Consider the following 18,914-nt stretch of genomic DNA (forward strand, 5'->3'; position numbering starts at 1 on the left):
ATAATTTCCTTTATTCTAAAGTTAGTCCCAGAAAAAAAAAACAAACAAACAAACAAACAAAAACAAACAAACAAAAAACCAACCAAACAAACAAAAACCTTTTTCCCTCTCTAGAATTGCATTATTGGCCCCTTCCTTTATAGATGTTAGCTGCCCAGGCAGAGCTGATATTGGAGTAAGGCTTGTTACAAGGTCAGCAAGCCCAGAATGCATTAGGCTTGAAAAGGCAACCCCATCTACTGAAGTCACACCACAGGAGTAAGTCACACTCTCTTCACTTTTGCGTACTCTTGGTTTCCACACAGATTGTGGCTTCTACAGATGCAGTATCTTCATAATGCCATCTGCATGGAGGGAAGTAGTAAGTCTCTCAGATGGACAAGTCTCCAAAATGTCATTTAATAAAAGATATTTGGGGACAACACATTACACATCTCAGAACCATCTTTCCCTGGGACCATAATCCTGCAAGCATTACAGTGTCAGGCATCTAAATTCTAAGGGTTAACAGCCAAGCATTTAAATATCTGCATCTTACAGCAAGGTCTGATTGCACTCGCCCACCACAGAAAAATAGTTATTGCTTGTAGATGACGTGTGACAGTATTGCTACAATTTACAAATACCCTAATGAAATAGCTTGAATTTTAGAATATTATTTTAATTTTTGGTTATATGGGTGATATATAGTAGCTATGAGAACACAGGATATGTTAAGGTATTAGGAATGTGCAACTAGCACTGTGTTTGCCTTGATTACTATGGAAACAGTCATGAACTCTGAATCAAAACAATGGATACCAGAAGAAACTGACCTTGGTTTGGGAGATCAGCCAAAGGATTAAATGAGCATGCACAACGATGGAGTTCAACCAGTGGACACAGTGAGGAAGACTATCAACAACCACCAGAGGACCCCCGTCCAACATAACCACGCATGTGTTAGGGACATTAGCACATGATAATGGTTTCCAGGAAATAACATGAATGTGCTAATCACTACCCTCCCCTCTTTGATTTTAATATTAAGAATTACAATCAGTGAGGTTAACCAATGATTACTTAGAAGTATGGATAAGGTGAGGTAATTGATAGAGCCAATCATTATAAAGGTCAAATTAAGAAGCGAGCATTCTATGCATTTTTGAGCCTTATGTAACGATGACTGCTAAAAAAAGCGTATAAATATGTTTTGCTTTGTACCTGTTGGTGAACAAATCTTTGGTGAAGCTATCCCCCGTGTTCCCCAGTGCTGGAATAAAGTCCCTGCTTATCTACTTTGTGTAGATGTTTTCTTCGCAATTGTGATTGCTAACAGTATGAATGAATCCCCCAAAAATGTATTCCAAATTCAGTAGTCCATATTCCCATTTATTTTTCAGTTATCTTCTAACTACTAATTTGGGAGAGGCACACAGCCTTTAAGAGTCTCATACTGTAAAATCCCAGAGATGATGCTTCTAAGAATGTTCAGCGGGGGAGGGTCACTATTCATACATTCAGATGTTACTTTTATTTACATATACCACATCCACTTCAGAGGAAGTTCAGAGTATTCTCTTCAAGTTTCTTCCTTTTAAACTTTTTTTTTTTTTTTTTAAACTCTTTAGGCATTTGGAGTCCCTGAACAGCTACATGCTTTGGGAGAACCTAAACTTACGGTAGTTTCTGGCTCAGAGGTCTCCTTCTGCAACTTCTCCATAGTAATACTAAAAGCCTATTTTCACAAATGCTGTGTATTGCTAAGCTTTTGCAAGTAGGGTTATGAAAACACTAAGGATCAACACTTCTCTTCAGACTGCTTCTCTTCATTTGTACTATCATTTTGTCATCTTTTAGCCTAAAAGGCGTAGTGTTGTCTCACTTGCAGACACTCCAACTCTATTTTGCCTGCACACTACAATGCTCCCAATGGAACTTCAGTACTCTTTACAGTACATGTAATTTTTTTCTAGAGGCTGCAACACAAAATGAATAGGGTACCAGAGGATTCAGATATTATTTTTTGTTTGATGTCTGCAGTAATAACCAAGCATTTTGAAAAGATTATCATTAGTCACTATCAATACAGAGCCACTAGAATCTCTCTCACAATCAGAGTAAATTAGTGGCACAGCATCCATTTCCATTCTCACATGGACAACCTCACTCAAACTCTAGAAGCCTTACAAATACACCTTTAGAACAATGGCTCCCACTACTAAAGAGCTAAGAGAATCAGTTAAGTCAAAGCCCATACTGGCCAGTATTTATTTATTACAAAATTCAAGAAGGGACAGCCAAGTCTAGCACCACTTTGATCTTCTCAGTAAGCTTTACATAGATGTTGAATAGGAAGCAAAGGAAAAAACAGCTTCTAAAGCAAGCTACCACTGCTTATTTTAATTCTAAAGAATCATTAACTTGCTCTTAGAAAATTCAGCTCAGTGATTAAAGTATCCAGCACAATAACTAAAGCTGTTAGCAGAACTAAAACATTTTAAAACTCATGAGTTGATATGTTATGATCACTTTAAATTCCCATTCAGTTTTTTTATTATAGTTACCAGTATTTAAAACAAGGGGTACTGTTATTTTTCCAATGATGCACTGGGAGATGGCGTAAATTCCACTTAAGCCCTTACAATCATGCAAGTTGGAGACTGTTGACATGATGTCACGACACAGGTAACGTACACTGCGGTTGTCCTTCAAACAGGGTTTGTTACCTACTGTGCAAAAAAAACAATCTTACAGAGTCCAGATAACTGTTTATTCCATGTTTGTACAAAACCAGGTTCTAGGTGGTAATTCCACACAGCTAGCACATTACACAAATGAACTACACCCTGTTTATCTTGTTAAATGATTAGCAAAAACCTATCTAAGTTTACACTCATTGGTCTGTAATTACCATTGCATCTGCTCTCGGTTAGTTATATTTAAATTAGCCTTGCTTGCTGTGTAAATCAGCACACACATGATCCTTACGGGTGTTGGGGTAAAGTTTTTCAGTCTTGAATGGAGTCAGTTGTCACAATCCCCCCCTGCCGCTTTTACCTCTCTCACAGTTACCACAGGTTTTTGCTGACTTCATGGTTCTTGGGCAATCATCCAGTCCCTGGCACCTTCTGGGGCTGGATGTTCCCCTCTTATTAGTCTCTCAACTCCTCTTCAATGGTATAATCATTAGGAAGGCCTGCATCTGATCAGGCTTACACAAGAGTCAATGAGATTAGTGGTCCTTGTACTTGATAAGAAACATTTGTATGGCCTACACTCCCATCAGCAAGAAAAAACTGCATCCTTTAATCATTTATTTCTCAACATCCATGCTCAGCCTTCTGAAATACTGTGATTCAAAAATTACAGTGCCCTTGAGTAATAGGATAGTACATGCAAGCAGCACAGGTACAACATAGCACAATCCCTGTTATTTTAAATGTTGTCAATTGTGTGTTACACAAACTTGGAAAAGGCACAGGGTGGGGAGAGTGGCACACAAAAACTCTGAAATCTCAAGTATGATGTCGAAAAAAAAAAGCGTCTTTCAGAGCCTACACTTTAGAGAGTCACCAGCTATGGTCTGACCATACTAATAGTTTACGCAGAACACCCATTAAGGGCGATCTGGTGAGGAACCACCTGTCTGGTGTGGACTTCTGGGTGAACAGATGTTGAAATTACAAGCAAATCAAACGTAAAAAGACAAATTAATGTATATTAATATACCAGTACCGCCTTGATTTCCCAAAGCTTTTCTTAGACTAACAGCACACTTTTACTATCTTCTGGCCTGTGTAATTATTCCATCTTCCCTGCTAACTCATCTCCCTTGACATGACATCTCACTTTTCTCACAAGTACTCGCATCTCCTATTGCTACTTGGCCTTGCCTTCTACTAGATTGGTGAAGCAAAGCTAAAAAGGTTTGCTTTCTATACCTAGAAGCTTCCCGCCTGGAAGACAAAATGGCCGGTTGCCCTTTGACCTGTCCAGCCAGTTGGCACAACTGGCATCAGCACCCGGGCAACGGTGGCCGATTCCCACCAGCGGCAGCTCGCTGCTCCTCCCTCGCCGCGGCCCCGCCCGCCTCCGCCGTCCCCTCGGCCCCGGGAGGAGGACGGCACCGAAGGCCGAAGGCCGGCGGCCGCTGCAAAGCCCGGCCGCTGCAGTACTGCCGAGCGCCAGGGCGGATCTCCCGGCCGGCCGGCCGCGGCTCACCGCACGTCCCCCGCCACCACCCGCGCAGCCCCGGGACGCGCCCCCCGCAGCTGCGGAAGAGCAGCACCGCCCCAACCGCTCCCGGTAACGGTAGCCGCCTGCGGGTGCCGGGAGCGACGTCACCGCCCAAGCTCGCGGCCCGCGCGCGGCGTTCCTCAGCGCCCCCCCCCTCCCCCGCCATCGCTGCTCTCCGCACGCCGCAGCCAGGCCGCCCTCGCCGCGCCTCGCCTCGGTGTCAGGCGGCGGCAAACCCCCGCCCCTTGCAAAAACGGCGCAAAGAGGAGGGGGTAGGGCGGGGCGGTTGCGCCCGAGCGGCATCCGCCTTGGCGCACCGCGGTCGGGGGCGGAGCCAAGCGGTCAGGCGACCAGAAGGGCCGTGACAGAGGTCCTCGAGGTTTTAGGTCCGGTGCAGAAAATGGCGTGTGTCTGCGTGTGTCTTTGAGAGGTGGTCGTGGAGCGGGTCCTATGGAATATAAGCTTTTGTTGTTTTGCGAGGGTACCGGGTGCCAAAGGCGGCCCCGGCGGTCTTGCCCCGGGGGGGGAGGGGTGGGCGGCCACCGTAGGCGTAGCAGACGCTAAAGTAGTATGTTGCTGCTTTGAGGTGTCCCTCAGCCTGTAAACGGACTTTCCCTTTTGCATTATTTTTCATTGTTTCCAAAGCATCCGAGACTTATCTTGGACTGGGGGGGTGTGGGGGGGTGCGTGTGGGGGTGGGTGTGTGTGGGGGGGGTGTGTCTGTGTGGGGGTGTGTCTGTGTGTGTCTCTGTGTGTCTCTGTGTGTGTCTGTGTCAGTGTGTCTGTGTGTGTGTCTGTGTGTTTTCAATTAGGAAACCGGAACATGTTTTTCACATTCAAAGAAGCTTCATTTTCATAGCAAAATCTTTCTCTCCTTAATTCTTCTGAAAGCTAGTTTTGACTTTTAGGGTAAAATTTCACTGTATTTGGATATGTGTTTAACTAAAGTTTGGTTAGGAATAACAATGACATGCTAATTAGAAGAATTTGACTGTTTTGTCCATACTTTTGGTGGTAATGTTGGTTATCTGTCTAGTGTTAAAATTAGTTTACTTAAGTACTTTTACTAATGGTGGATATGTTTTCAGGCATTTTTGTTTTCTTTTTTTAGCTTAGTTGACAAAATGGCAGACTCTGAAAAGAACCTCCATAAGGACATCATTTCTCAGCTGCATAATTTTGCTGCTGTTGGAGATGCAGACAAGATAAAAGCATTGCTCAGTCATTCTCCATCACTTATCAATGCAGCTGCAGATAACGGCTGGACAGCCCTGATGTATGGTGCCAGAAATGGACACCTTGAGGTTGTCCAGATTCTTCTTGAAAAAGGGTAAGCTGTTTAGGAGATCCCATTTAGTAGCTCTGACCTGAATCCCTTTCTACCCATTTCAACTTGGTCTCAGAAAAGTGAATCTACCTTGATATGTAATGGCAGAATTTTCAGAGTTAAAATTCAGGAAAGTGGAAAGCAGTGACTAGTGGAATTCCTCAGGGATCAGTATTGGAACCAGTGATGTTTAACATTTTTGTTGGTAACATGGACAGTGGGGTTGAGTGCACCCTCAGCAAGTTTTCCAACAACACCAAGCTATGCAGTCAGCACGGTGGTGGGAACGGATGCCATGCAGAGGGACCGTGACAGGCTCCAGATGTGGCCTGTGCAGACCTCATGAAGTTCAACAAGGACAAGGCAATCCCAAGTACAAATACAGGCTGGGTGATGAGTCAATTGAGAGCAGCCCTTCAGAGAAGGACTTGGGGGTACTAGTGAATGGAAGATTGAATATGAGCCAGTAATGTGCATTGCAGCCCAGAAAGCCAATGATGTATTGGTCTGCATCAAAAGAAGCATGACCTGCAGGTCGAGGGAGGTGATTCTCCCCCTCCCTCTACTCTGCTGTCATGAGATCCTACCTGTAGTACAGTGTTCAGCTCTGAGGCCCCTAAGATAAGGACATGGACATGATGGAACAGGTCCAGAGGAAGGCTGAACACCTGCCTTATGAGGGGTTGTTCAGTCTAGAGAAGAGAAGGCTCCAGGGTGACCTTATAGCAGCCTTCCAGTGGTTAAAGGGGCCCTACAAGAAAGATGCGGAGGGAGTCTCTTTCAGGGAGTGTAGTGATAGGACGAGGGGTAATGGTTTTAAACTGAAAGGTGGTAGATTTAGATTAGCCATAAGGAAGAAGTTCTTTACTGGGAGAGTTCTGAGACACTGAACAGATTTCCCCCTCACTGGAAGTGTTCAGGGCCAGGTTGGATGAGGCTTTGACCAACCTGATCTAGTGGAAGGTGTCCCTGCCCGTGGCAGGGGAGGTTGGAACTTTAAGGTCCCTTCCAACCCAAACCATTATGTGAAAATATACTCTATGTCTGTTTATAACTGGACTCTACTAATGCATCATGCTTTCCATATTTGTTAAGCAACTCATTAAAAGTTACGATCATCTCTAAAATTACTCATTTACTCTTCAAGGGTATATTGTCATTCGTCCCAGAGACTAACAGTATAGAACAGAGTTTGTATCACATTCCAGCCACTGTACTGAGTATAAATTTGGTGTATTTGTTCCACTTAGACTTTTTCTCTAAACTTAATTTGTAATCGACTTGCACCTGCATTACAATGCAGAATGCTTACTGACATACTGGCTGCTATGTGGGACGTGACAGACACACCTTTACTAAAGTGACTGATTAATTTAATTTGTCTCATTTTTTAGACAATTTACTTCCTCCTTCTTTGAGTTGTCACGTTATTTTCTTTAGTCATTATGATGCCAAGCATGTTCATTCTGTGTCAAAAACTTGCTATCATATTTGTTGTCTATCTTCAAGTCAACTGTTGTAGTTCTAGTTTTTCAAGACAACCAGAAAAGCAAAAATGCTTCAATCTTCTCCTTGAGACCCCAAACAAGATTCTTCTGAAGCCTGAATAAAGTTGGGATCCAAATATTTCCAATGGAAAACATTTTGGAATGAAGGGTGAGAGTCAAGTGTTGCAGTTCAACTGAACTCTACATTAATACACAGATGATTGAAATCATCAGTATATTGAGGAATCTTTTGAGATTTTGGGGCGTTTACCAGTTTGGTAAATAGGGTAACAGTTTTTTAAGTTATGCTTACTGTAAAAAAAGAGCAAATACCTGCTTGTAAATGCACTTTTCAGGACTGTTCTCTTAGGGAATTTAATGTAGTTCCTGAAGTGATGCTGTGGCCTCATTGATCTCATTTTAGTTAATGCTTAGTCATAATAACCATTTGGAGAAATACAATCACTGGATATATAAACATGTATGTCTATGTAGGTAATATTAAATAACATTCCAGAGACTAATCCTGGAAAGCTAGTCACTTTTTAATGTTCATTCATGTTTGAGAAAAGCTACAGGAAATGTTTGTAGGCTGGAAAAAAAGATCTTAGTGACCTGAGCAGTTCAGGCCACTGTTGTGGACACTGAATAACAGCCTGATCATAGTCTGCACATACTTGAGCAGATAGAAGGGGGAGGACAAAATCAGAATAAAATTCAGTGGCTGAGAAATAAAAAATTAAGTAGAAAATTAGGCAAGATTTCACCTAAAGGAGGCTTACTCTTTAAAGATAAATGGGCAACAGTGGTTTCTTTAGCACCAAAATCTTGTCATTTACGTTTTGAATACTTTTCTACAGAGGTTAATATAAAACTCAGGTCAAAACAGTCTTGCCTGTGATACAGCTACCTGTGTACCAGCATCACGATTATGCTGGCATCTTTTGGGTCTAAAAAATGATGAAATGATGAGTGTGGCCCCACATCTATTGGATAATTTGTAATTAATAGTTACATTTCTGGTTTATTTATCCACATGAGTTAAAATTGACAAAAAAAAGTGCATTATTTTATATGTATCATGAGGCGATGTTTCCTCACCTATGTTATTTTGTAGACATTTTTGTGACAAAGAGATCCCTACAGGGACCTGCACCATGGTTATAAGCATGCTACTTCTCTCACTAAGCAGAGGCTCTATTCTTGATTCTTATTTAAGTGTAAATACCTTATCGTAAATGTTTTGATGCTGCTTTTGGTAGCTTCCAGAAAGTAATGCTAGTTAAACTGCTTTTTTTTATTACTGATTATTCAGAAGAAACCTGGAGCCTGGCTTTCAAAGTTCTATCTGTTAATCATCTTCAGCTTTTTTTTTTATTCTTTTGGCATAATACAATGTGTGGGATTTAATTCATTCGTTGCTGTTGTAGTACTGCATGAACTTTGGTAAGTGATCATCTGGAGTGGATCGACAAAAATGTGGAATCTGGCCTTGGCAAAAGAAAATGAAGTATGATTACTTTTCACTACCATAATGCTAAGTGCTTAGGCTAGAGAGTGCCCCAGTATAGACAAAGTGTCTAAAAGTTTTTGCACCTTAATAGTATCAGATGTATATGCTGTAAGTGAGAATAATACATCACCAAGACTCTTCCTAAACATATTTACTCTGGTAACCACTGTTCTTTTCTGTTTCTTTAGATGTGACAGGTCCATCATCAATAAATCAAGGCAGACAGCTCTGGACATCGCTAAATTTTGGGGGTACAAGCACATAGCTGATTTGTTGGCTAATGTGAAGGGTGGGCATATGCCTAATTTTCTGTCAAATGAAGTGAAAAAATATGAAAATTATTTTGGCTTGACACTTCTGGACAGAAGGAGTGATAAAAGAACAGATTCCAGGTGGCTAAGCAAAAAACAAAGCCATCCAACTACAGTATACATCCTCTTCTCAAATCTAAGTCCTTTGGTTACTTTGGATGGGCGAAAAGAGAGCTCCCAGGAGCCACAGGTAAAGCTTTGCAGGCTGTACCACAAGGATGTAGAGCAGTACATGAACCAAACTGAAGAAGGCACCTTGATTTTTCTTGGAATTGAACTTCAGTTCCAGATAGACTTGCTGGCTGCTTGCAATGGAAGAGTTCTGCAAGAAGATGAAGAGGATGAGTTAGTTGCTTGGTTTGCTCTTAGCATAGATTCTGCTTCTGCTGAGAAATTTAAACAGAAGCATGAGAACTGTTACTTTCTTCACCCACCAACACCAGCGCTACTGCAGCTACCAGAAAAAGAAGCTGGTAAGGTGCTTAAAATGCAGCAGTTATCAAACATCTAATCAGCAAAAAATGCTTTGGGCTTTACTGAGGTATGATGCATGGACAAACTACTGCAAAGGAATTGGGCGTTAGCAGTGGCTTTAAAAAGATTTTAATTTCAAAAGCCTGGCAGTGGTTTTATAAAGAATTTTGTATGTAAGAAAATGTGCAGTTGCAAAGGACTAACATCTGCAATGACAAGTATTAGACTGTAAAATCTATTGATTATCATGGTTTTATAAATGGTACTGTTTAAATATTAATGCATGAGCATTACTCTTCTAAGCCAAAGAAAAATACCTGTCATTACTGAGTTTTCATTACAATAAATTAAACTGTACTTAATAAGAGTGTGTTGGATACTCTTCCGAGAAGGAAGCAGTATGAGCAAGTGTTGGAAAGTCAGGATCCCAGAGTGAATGAATGACAGTATGGACATGTTAACAACTGCTGCTCTAACAATTTCACTTTTACAGAAGGATAAAGGGCAAGCTTGACTTGCACCTGAAGTTTGAATGGAACAATGCATTATTATGCTAGTAGCCCTAACATGGTCATGTGGAAAAGATGTGATATAGAATTATGGCACTTTGCCCAGACAAAGTAACTGTGGTGAGAAACAGTATATCGATCTCGATTAATCTGTTTCTGAATGCATAAATTGGTCTGTAGCTACACATACTGTGCTCTATTGCATGTGCTGTGCTACAAAGAAAAACATCTGAATAATTTAATATTGCTCAACTTCTCTTGTAGTACATTAAAAATAGGTTAGGTCTTACCTTAACATAGTCTTACCTTGATTTTCATGTTAAACTTTACTACTTGCTTTTTCTATACCATTAAAAGCTTACATGAATTAGTATTTATTTGGTGTATTTTCAATGTATTATTTTAAAGGAGTAGTAGCCCAGGCTAGATCTGTTCTAGCATGGCACAGCCGCTACCGTTTCTGCCCAACATGTGGGAGTGCAACCAAGATTGAAGAAGGGGGTTACAAGAAAACTTGCTTAAAAGAAGATTGTCCCAGTCTCCAAGGTGTTCACAATACATCGTATCCAAGAGTTGGTGAGAATATTGTAGGATAAACTTTGTCAAAAGTGGCATGTTTGTGTTATTACATACATGTAAATCAATTTCTTATTTCAACTGCTTGCTTCTGTCCCAGGTCTTACATACTTGTCTCTCCCCAGAGTAAGTGTGTCTCAGCTCTGTTTAGGATTAAGTAGTCCTGGCTTCTTTTTGTTGCAGTAGTCAGTGACAAAGAATTGCACTGGCAATGCCAATCTTCATTGCAATGCAATATCAATTAGAAGTTCCAACAACATAAATGAAGTATTATCAATACAGTCACATTTTACTTTTTTTTCCTGCTTATTACTTTCTCACCTTCTGTAAGGCATCTGAGCTTGAAATAGCTCTGTATCAAATTTGGCCCCTGTCAGATTTCTGATACAGTGCTCATTTTCCTGTAGTACCACTTTGACTGTATTAGTCATCTTCACTGGCTTTCACTATTCAGTCAGTCACAAACTGCCAGATCTATTTCTACCCAGGTTATAAGCTTGTGTAGACAGTCTTTTATAGCTCCTTTTGTTCATCTGTTGAAAAGGAGGTGTACTACGTTACTGATGGGGAAACAATGAACAAAAAAATACTTACCCCTTTTTTTCTTGGGTAATTTGGTGGCCCTTTGATCACCTTTCCTCCCCCTACCCTGTCCTCTCTTATGCAGTTGTACTTACGGATGTTTTATGTGTGTTTTACTTATGAATTTGATGTTCTCTTACATGCTCTAGATATATCTTTGTAGTAATCAAAGCAATTCTGCCATGTTATTTCATCTTATGAACTACATTGAAGCTTGCTAAAATACTGGTGGCTGTTTCTTTACAGTCTTTAGCACAAAAAACTTAGAGAAGGAATGGGATTATATAGGAAAGACTGATGAACCAGCATTTTCTACTGATGCCTTTCTCTGAAAAATGTTTACAGACAGTAACACTGCATATTCTACACTGTGCCATGGGGCAGATACCTTTGAGCAGGACAACAGTCTTTGAAATTATAGTTTATAGTGGTTGCCTTTTCATACAGAGAAAATACTAGTGTTCTGAACCAAAATAAAACCCATGAAGAACAACAGCAAGAGAAAAAAATATATAAAGGCAGAGGTAGATAGAAAAAAATTAAAACAAAACATTGGGATACTTAAGAGCTAGATAGCAATAAAAAGGGGAGAAAGATCATAGATGAACAGCATGCAGAAAGGCATGACAAAAAGAATGAAACCGATAGGAGAAAATATTAAGCAAAAGAGAAAATTATATATAAAATTACCAAAGCGCAACATCAGATGAGAGATTGATAGCAAACAGCAAAGTTAAAAGTGGAAAGCTTAGTCAGTATTTACATTGTAATTAGAGTATCTGGCCCTTCTTTGGTATTTTAGTCAAAAGTACATTCTTCAGACCTGTGTTTGTAGAGGAGGTGATGGTGAATTGGTGTTGCTGCAGAAGTTATTGCTGCCTGCTGGGTGCATGGCTAGGTTAATATTGCTGATACGTTTAACAGATTTTGTGCTTTGGCTGCAGGCAACTTATGTCCTGCATTTCAAGCCTTGGCTAGTAAACTGCTTCTGCTAAGCATGTATGTTGCAAAACAAAATAAACAGATATCTTGTATAGTTTAAAAAACCCAAAGTGAAATAAAATAACAACTTGCTCTGCACATCTTCACAATTCTAATTTCAGTCACTTAAAGCTATCTTACTTGTGTTCACGTGCACTGGTATCAAATAGGCTGAAATTTATCACTGCTTTTAAGTCCCTCAAATACTGAAATATATTCCTTTCATGTCCCTTACAGATCCTGTTGTGATAATGCAAGTCATCCATCCAGATGGGAACCACTGCCTTTTAGGTAGGCAGAAGAGGTTTCCCCCAGGAATGTTTACCTGTCTTGCTGGATTTGTAGAACCTGGTGTGTAATTTCATTTTCCCTTACCAAATGGTTTTTCTCACATACCAGTATTGTACATTGAAAATAATATAGAAGTATGTTTGATGTTATGTCAAGTAACTGGTTTTGCTTCTTGCTAGATAAACTGTTGTAATAAGTATACCTGTTCTGTACTTTATAGCAGCTGTTCTATTAAAAAAGGAAAAAGTGACTTGAGTAAGTATGATTTTAAAATAGTTTTCTCATCATGCACTCTTAAATCACATATTTAAGTGAAAAAATATTTTAAAACACATATAAGGTCCTTTCTTTGGTGATACTTAGCAAGGGATTTTAGCATAGGAAAAATAAGAGTTAAAGCATAACTAAAGTTAACATAAAGGTAAGCATATGCTTACATGCTTAGGGCCTATTTGGTTATATGGGAGAGAAGCAGAAATTATATAATTTCAAAATAAAAGTAAAGAGATATTTTGCTATCTGGGTTCAGCAATAGTAGTTGGAATTAGTTACAATATTTAGTATCTGCAGAACAATTTGTAAAACATTCTTATATCGGCAATACATCTTAATCACCAATGAAACTATAGTGTATGACTGTATTCAGTAACTGCAGGTGAAATAAGGTGAGAGAATGGATAAGTTTATTTAGGTATCATTTGAAAAAAGTAAAGATGTTTATTTCTTCACTTGTTTCTTTATTCTACTGGCCTTATTACTTTCTGATACTGAATTCAGGCATATAAACTGAAATTTAAGAGCAGCTGATCTTATCATCAGCTTCTAATCAGCTTAACATAGCTCAACTAAAAGTTCTATTTCTGATGCTTGGATTGTCTGCTTCAATTAACCTGTAATCAGTGGTTACAACACAGTACAGGTATGCATACGTAATTAAGCCTATGACCATCAACACTCCACATAGACATCTAGCAGTTTTCAGTGAATATGGAAGTAAAGCTTTTTATTGCAGTATAAGTTTGAAGAATTGTCTGTATGTGTTAAGGCAATGGAAAATGCATGAATAAATACAAGAATTCACAAAGTGAGTAATACAATGCAGAAATGTGTGCAAATCTTCTTAAGTCTCTATTTTCTATTTTAATTTTAAATACTGATTTTCAAGTTGCATTACATGCTGTTACAATCTTACTGAAAATCTAGCAGATTAACACAGTGCTATTTATAAATTAACATACTATCATTTGAAAAGTAATTAAAGGAGCAATGTATTGCCTACTCTCTTCTTGACATTTTAGGTGTGCTAATATTAGTTTACATGTATGATAAATTATCAGTTCAGGAAATAAATGTTTTGATGGAGAGATAATCATACTTCATTTTAAAAGTTCCATTTTGCTTTGGTAGCTAGTTTTGCCTTATTAGACTTCTGCATCTTGTGCTTACTGTCTGCACTCTGGTCTGTGAACTAGATCTCTATAGTTAATTGTCTTGGGCGGTTTCAAATCTTCTGAGTCAGTTCAAAGCACAGGATATAATCACTGCTTGGAGTATTTTCATCAGCTGCTTGTTCTTTTTCCTTTTTGATTAGGTGAAACAATAGAAGATGCTGTTAGAAGGGAAGTAGAAGAAGAGGCTGGAGTCAAAGTTGGCCATGTTCAGTATGTCTCTTGTCAGCCATGGCCAATGCCCTCCTCCCTAATGATTGGCTGCTTAGCTGTTGCAATGTCTACAGAAATTAAAGTTGACAAGAATGAAATAGAGGAAGCCCATTGGTTCAGTAGAGAAGAGGTAAAGTTCAATTTAATTTCCTTCTTGTATTGATTCGTCTGTGACTGTATTGGTTCTGGCATACGATAGATACTTTCTTTTTTCAGCAAGTTGGATGAGCATGTATAGTATCCATTTTATCGTACTACAGTAGCATTATATTGGAATTGTAGATTACACACAACCAGAGAAAGTCAGGTATTTGTGGTAATTTCTGAGTCACTTGCAAGCCTGTTTTATGATGTTTTTGCCAGTTAGCTTTTCACCTTTTCCTTTTGGGAGATAACCAAGTTATTGTTATGTTAACCCACTTTCTTAGCAAGCCTGTGCTTTTCCTTTTGGCAGAAGTAGTATTCAGTAGCATTCATCATGAGTTTCTCCAAAGAAGCATGCTACCAGATTTGCTGGGAGCAGGGAGTTTTAGGTAAAAAGTATAGGACTTCATTAGTTTGAACACGTTTTTCCATACAGTACTATTTTAATACTCTGGTACTGAATGGAGTTTACTATGGATTAATATGATATTCTACACTTTCCTGAATATTTAAAGTATAGTCAAATAAAAGAGGAAAAAATGACTTTCACAGAAAGAGAGATTTAAGTTTATGAGTGGAAAAGGGAAAGATTGCTTACACAACAGAGCCTTCACAGGTGTTTCCACACTCTATTTATGAGCTAAACTTTTAATAACATTGTATTTCTGCGTAGCAGTTGTGTTTTGACTCTGCAAGTCAACTTGAAGGCAGAGTTAGTCACCTACAATCTCAGTGTATTCCTGACAACCCTGAAAGCATTCTTCTAAATGAATATCAGCTCTAAATACATCTGGCCACATGCAGATTGCTCTAGAGTTGGAAATAAGTGTACTTCAGAAATGTGGTAAACTAAAAGTGTACTTCTCAGTTGCTTGCAACTGCTTGAGAAAGCCAACAAAACACATTTCCTCCTGCACTTTATGTGGATTTAATAAAAAAAGAATGATTTATGGAACAGTGTAGAGCACCATCTGGTGGTCCTTACTGTGAAGAAGCTTCACAAAAGCTTAGATACTATATTAACAGTCTCTACAGTTGTATTAGAAAGACAGTCTCCTTTGAGGCACTTTTATGCTCAAAAATGTCAGAATTCACAAAGAATCCTGTGTGGCTTTTTCTCTGCATCTTGTGGAGAGTCAGATAGTGGCTTTTTAATAGCTACAGTAATGATAGACTGGTGGATCATCATAGTAAGATAATTCCTGCATTAATACAATGTTAGATTCCATATAGTTTATAATACTACCTTCTAAAAAAAACCAAAAATCTGTCTTTATTACAGGTCGTGGAAGTTCTCATTAAAGGAAACCAGCATTCTTTCTTCTTACCACCAAGTCAAGCTATTGCGCACCAGTTGATAAAACATTGGATTGGAATGAACGCTAATCTTTAATTCAAATAATTGATTTCTTTAAGTTAAATTACTACTTACAGTGAATACTAAAGCGGGAATAAATTAGAAGGAGCTGTTCATTTAGTAAATATGCAACCGCATGAAGTTTTGAGTCTTTCCTTTGGTTTCTGAGCTAAACAATGCACACCTTTGTAAGTTTTTTCAGATCTAAGTTAGAACTGGACCGGTGATTATCCCAAGCAATCAAGCAGCAAATAGGTAAAATTGGTACCTTGTCATGCAAAGGCTGCTTTTGTATTTCAGAATCAAATTATTATGCTTTTTACTATTAAGCTTTTAATGTTTGATTTGATCTTTCCTGTCCCCTACTGGAAGGAGTCACAGCATTACAAAAGAGGCCTGACCTTGCCTACTGTTTGAACTCTGTTCATACTTCCTCCTATTTTATCTGAATTGTTTCTTTCTCATTTTTTCCTATCTCCAGTCTTTAAATTCTGCCTGGCACAGTGCTGAAAGTCCTATCACCAGTGGTTATTTTTAAGCTAATAGCATACTTAAATGGTGAATATGTAGTACTCTGTATCTTTTACATTAATACTCTAAGCAGAGTATTTACTCATCCAGTCTGATTTGGCCTGCACTTACCCAATTGTACATCAGCCTGAATTTAAAGGTATAACACCATAGTTTGCTTATGAAAAAGGTATTGGAGAACCATCACCCAGAACCTAAATATTAAATATTTTTGTGAGTTACTTCATTTTCCAATAGTTAGATATAGAACTGTAGAGTAATGGAGGAGAAAGGTAGATTAATTAAAGCAGACATAGTATCTCAAAATTTGTACCAAGTTCTTCTAAGAATTTTACATTAACCCCAGCTGTAAGACTTGAAAAGCAATACAGGAATTAAAATACTTACTTATGTATATTTAATGCTACAGTTTGGATTTGTGCCTTAATTTGTTGCATTATTGAAAAGAATGTTAACTTCGTATTCTTTCAAAATGGAAGGTTATAGAAGTATACTGTTTTTATAATTATTGTAATTATGTAATGGTTCAGTAGTCTGTGATTACGCAGTCATTGCAGTAATATAAAAAGGAATGCAGATGACCCAAAGGAAATACAATGATAGTTATAAATATTAACTTATTATCATATAGTGATTTGTTTATTCATAGTAATTTGAATATTTTGAATCAGTGAATGATGTTGGATTTATTTCAAAATTATCTGCAAACTGGAATTAGTAAAAATGCTTTACAAATCCTAATAGTTCTATTTTTTTTTTCCATCCAGTATCATACTATGCTCAACAGCTTATTTTTTTTTAAGGCAGTGCATATCAAAATTGAAAGCAAGAAACAATTCTGACAGACATGGAACTGCTGACAAATCATTACATTGCTTCATTTTCTCCCTTGTTTCAGCTATACCTACAAATGAAGACAATCAGGTTATCTACTGAGCCATCTGTAAATGAGAAAGAAGCAATACACTTCCTTAAAAATTGCTTTTACAGAGAAGGGGAAATATGAAAATCTGTCATGAACTACAGTTACCAGCAGGACCATGCGTTATCAGTGGAATTAAATGTTTAAAAAAATTGTGGGACAGAAGGAAGCCTAGTTGGTGGTTGTTCATACAAGTAAAGGAGAACATCAGACAGTGTGCAGTGGTGGAAGCTAAGCAATGGAAGGAATTTTTAACTAGTATTAGAGTGATTACACGTTAAGAAAGATGAACAAGGAAGGAACGAGGAACAGAGGAAAGAAGGAGGATAAAGCAAAGAGCAAATATAGGTAGCATAAAGGTAAATAATATGTCACACTGGAGTAACTAAAAATACATGTATAAGACGCATCCTAATATTCACTTTTCATGTAGGAACTTATGGAAGGTTGCTACAGAGCTGTGTTTGTAACTGTGAAACTCAGAAGAAAGTATCCATAAACAATACTGATACTCAGAATCAGACTATTTTTTTAGTTGAGAATATGTATAAATAATATATATCTGCAATTACAATGCTAATAAATAATCTTTAAAATTTAATTTTACTGCATGAAAAAAGCAGAAAAAGAATAGTTTGAAAAACAAAACAATGCTTCAATAATATCTCAGTTTAAGAGTAACATTTTAATGATCTTTAAGTTTTAATACCTTCTGGTCTTGCAACAATTTTTAATACAGATGTATTTTCAAAAGCTAAACCAACAGTCCTTTTTAAGCCTTCTTTTCTTCTTTCCCTCCTCAACAGATGAACCATTCACAGAGAAGATGACAAATATCACTTAAGAAAACTAATTTGATAATTTTAATCTCTTATTTAAAGTGAAACTTTTCCTGGCTTTTTGTTGGTTAATTTTACTTGTTTGTAGGTCATAGGATTGAGTTTTAGTTTGAAAATATTTATGCATAGAAATTTTCTAAAGGGTAGTTACTGTTTACAGATTACATATAAAATACTTAACTGAAGAGCTGAATGCTGTAGTTATTTAGCAACTAGAGCAATTTAGGAAAGTGCCAAATTAAATTCAGCAATAATTAAATGCAGGGTGTAACGGTTCTGACTGGAATATGGTCAGGGCAAGACCTCCATAAGATTTGAGTCATTTGCCTATGCAAAAGGCTGCAGCTTTGCAAGCAAACTATTTCTTGCCAGTAAGTTATTGCAGTACATTAAGAAAATGGTATTTCTTAAAGCACTAAAAATACAGAGGTTTTGTTCATGTTGTGTGACAATGATCTCGCTCTCTTCTCCCTTGCCTCTACAATAGTACCAGAGCGAAAAAATACTCCTTATATGCAGATGTACAGGGCAGAAGATTCTGGAGATGCTGTTTCTCCCAATTTGCCTGCACACTAATGACAGTTAACTTCTATTCAGTATATAATTTGTAAATATTCTGTATTTCATCTATTTTTGAAAATATAATAATTTACAAATAATAGAAATAGTAATTTGATAAAGTGGAAAAAAAATAGATGGTGTTGAAACACAAAACAAAGTTGATACCACTGTTAGCTGTTACTAAGGTGTAAAGTCATGATATAATGATACCTCGTGTAAGATCATGTAATTACAATACAGATCGTGAGATTTTTACAAAATTTGCATTGGTCCCTGAAAGTACACCTCTTTTATCTCATTTTTCATATTGGATAGGTGTAAACACATGAAAGATAAAGTCATTCCAGTGATAGCACGAACATTATATTTTGTGTTTTGTATAGGAATATTGCTAAACTGGTAAACAATCATCTGGAATTCTACAACAGGTGAAGGAAAAAGAGGTGGAAGTCAATGGGCTCATTAAAGGTAGACCAGTCATGATGCTTCATGGAATTAGATATACTAATCAGATTCCGAGCTTAGGAAACATAAATAGAAAAAGAAGTGGAGCAAGATTGTGAACAGTGTTGCTTCCTCTTTTACCTTTAATTTTAATTAGGTAGTCCGACAGATTAAGACTTTTCAGAC

General features: G+C 38.0%; 1 protein-coding gene across 6 annotated transcripts; it reads left to right on the top strand.

Moving 5' to 3' along the window:
- The first annotated feature begins 2,338 nt into the window (after positions 1-2,338).
- NUDT12 (nudix hydrolase 12) lies at positions 2,339-18,808 on the top strand. 6 transcript variants are annotated; one of them, XM_042787742.1, is made up of 7 exons: positions 2,339-4,287; positions 5,330-5,548; positions 8,734-9,329; positions 10,248-10,415; positions 12,216-12,329; positions 13,861-14,060; positions 15,357-18,808. In XM_042787742.1, the coding sequence occupies exons 2-7, from the start codon at positions 5,343-5,345 to the stop codon at positions 15,465-15,467; spliced, it is 1,395 nt and encodes a 464-aa protein (XP_042643676.1). In that variant the 5' UTR covers positions 2,339-4,287; positions 5,330-5,342; the 3' UTR covers positions 15,468-18,808. The 6 variants fall into 6 exon arrangements, with proteins under 6 accessions (XP_042643676.1, XP_042643673.1, XP_042643678.1 ...); XM_042787739.1 differs by lacking the exon at positions 2,339-4,287 and adding an exon at positions 4,513-4,604; XM_042787744.1 differs by lacking the exon at positions 2,339-4,287 and adding an exon at positions 4,513-4,604 and having other exon boundaries at positions 12,216-12,269.
- Positions 18,809-18,914: the final 106 nt, after the last annotated feature.

This window comes from Tyto alba, unplaced genomic scaffold (assembly GCF_018691265.1).
Source record: "Tyto alba isolate M040663 unplaced genomic scaffold, T.alba_DEE_v4.0 Super-Scaffold_13, whole genome shotgun sequence".
Classification (NCBI taxonomy): Eukaryota; Metazoa; Chordata; class Aves; order Strigiformes; family Tytonidae; genus Tyto; species Tyto alba.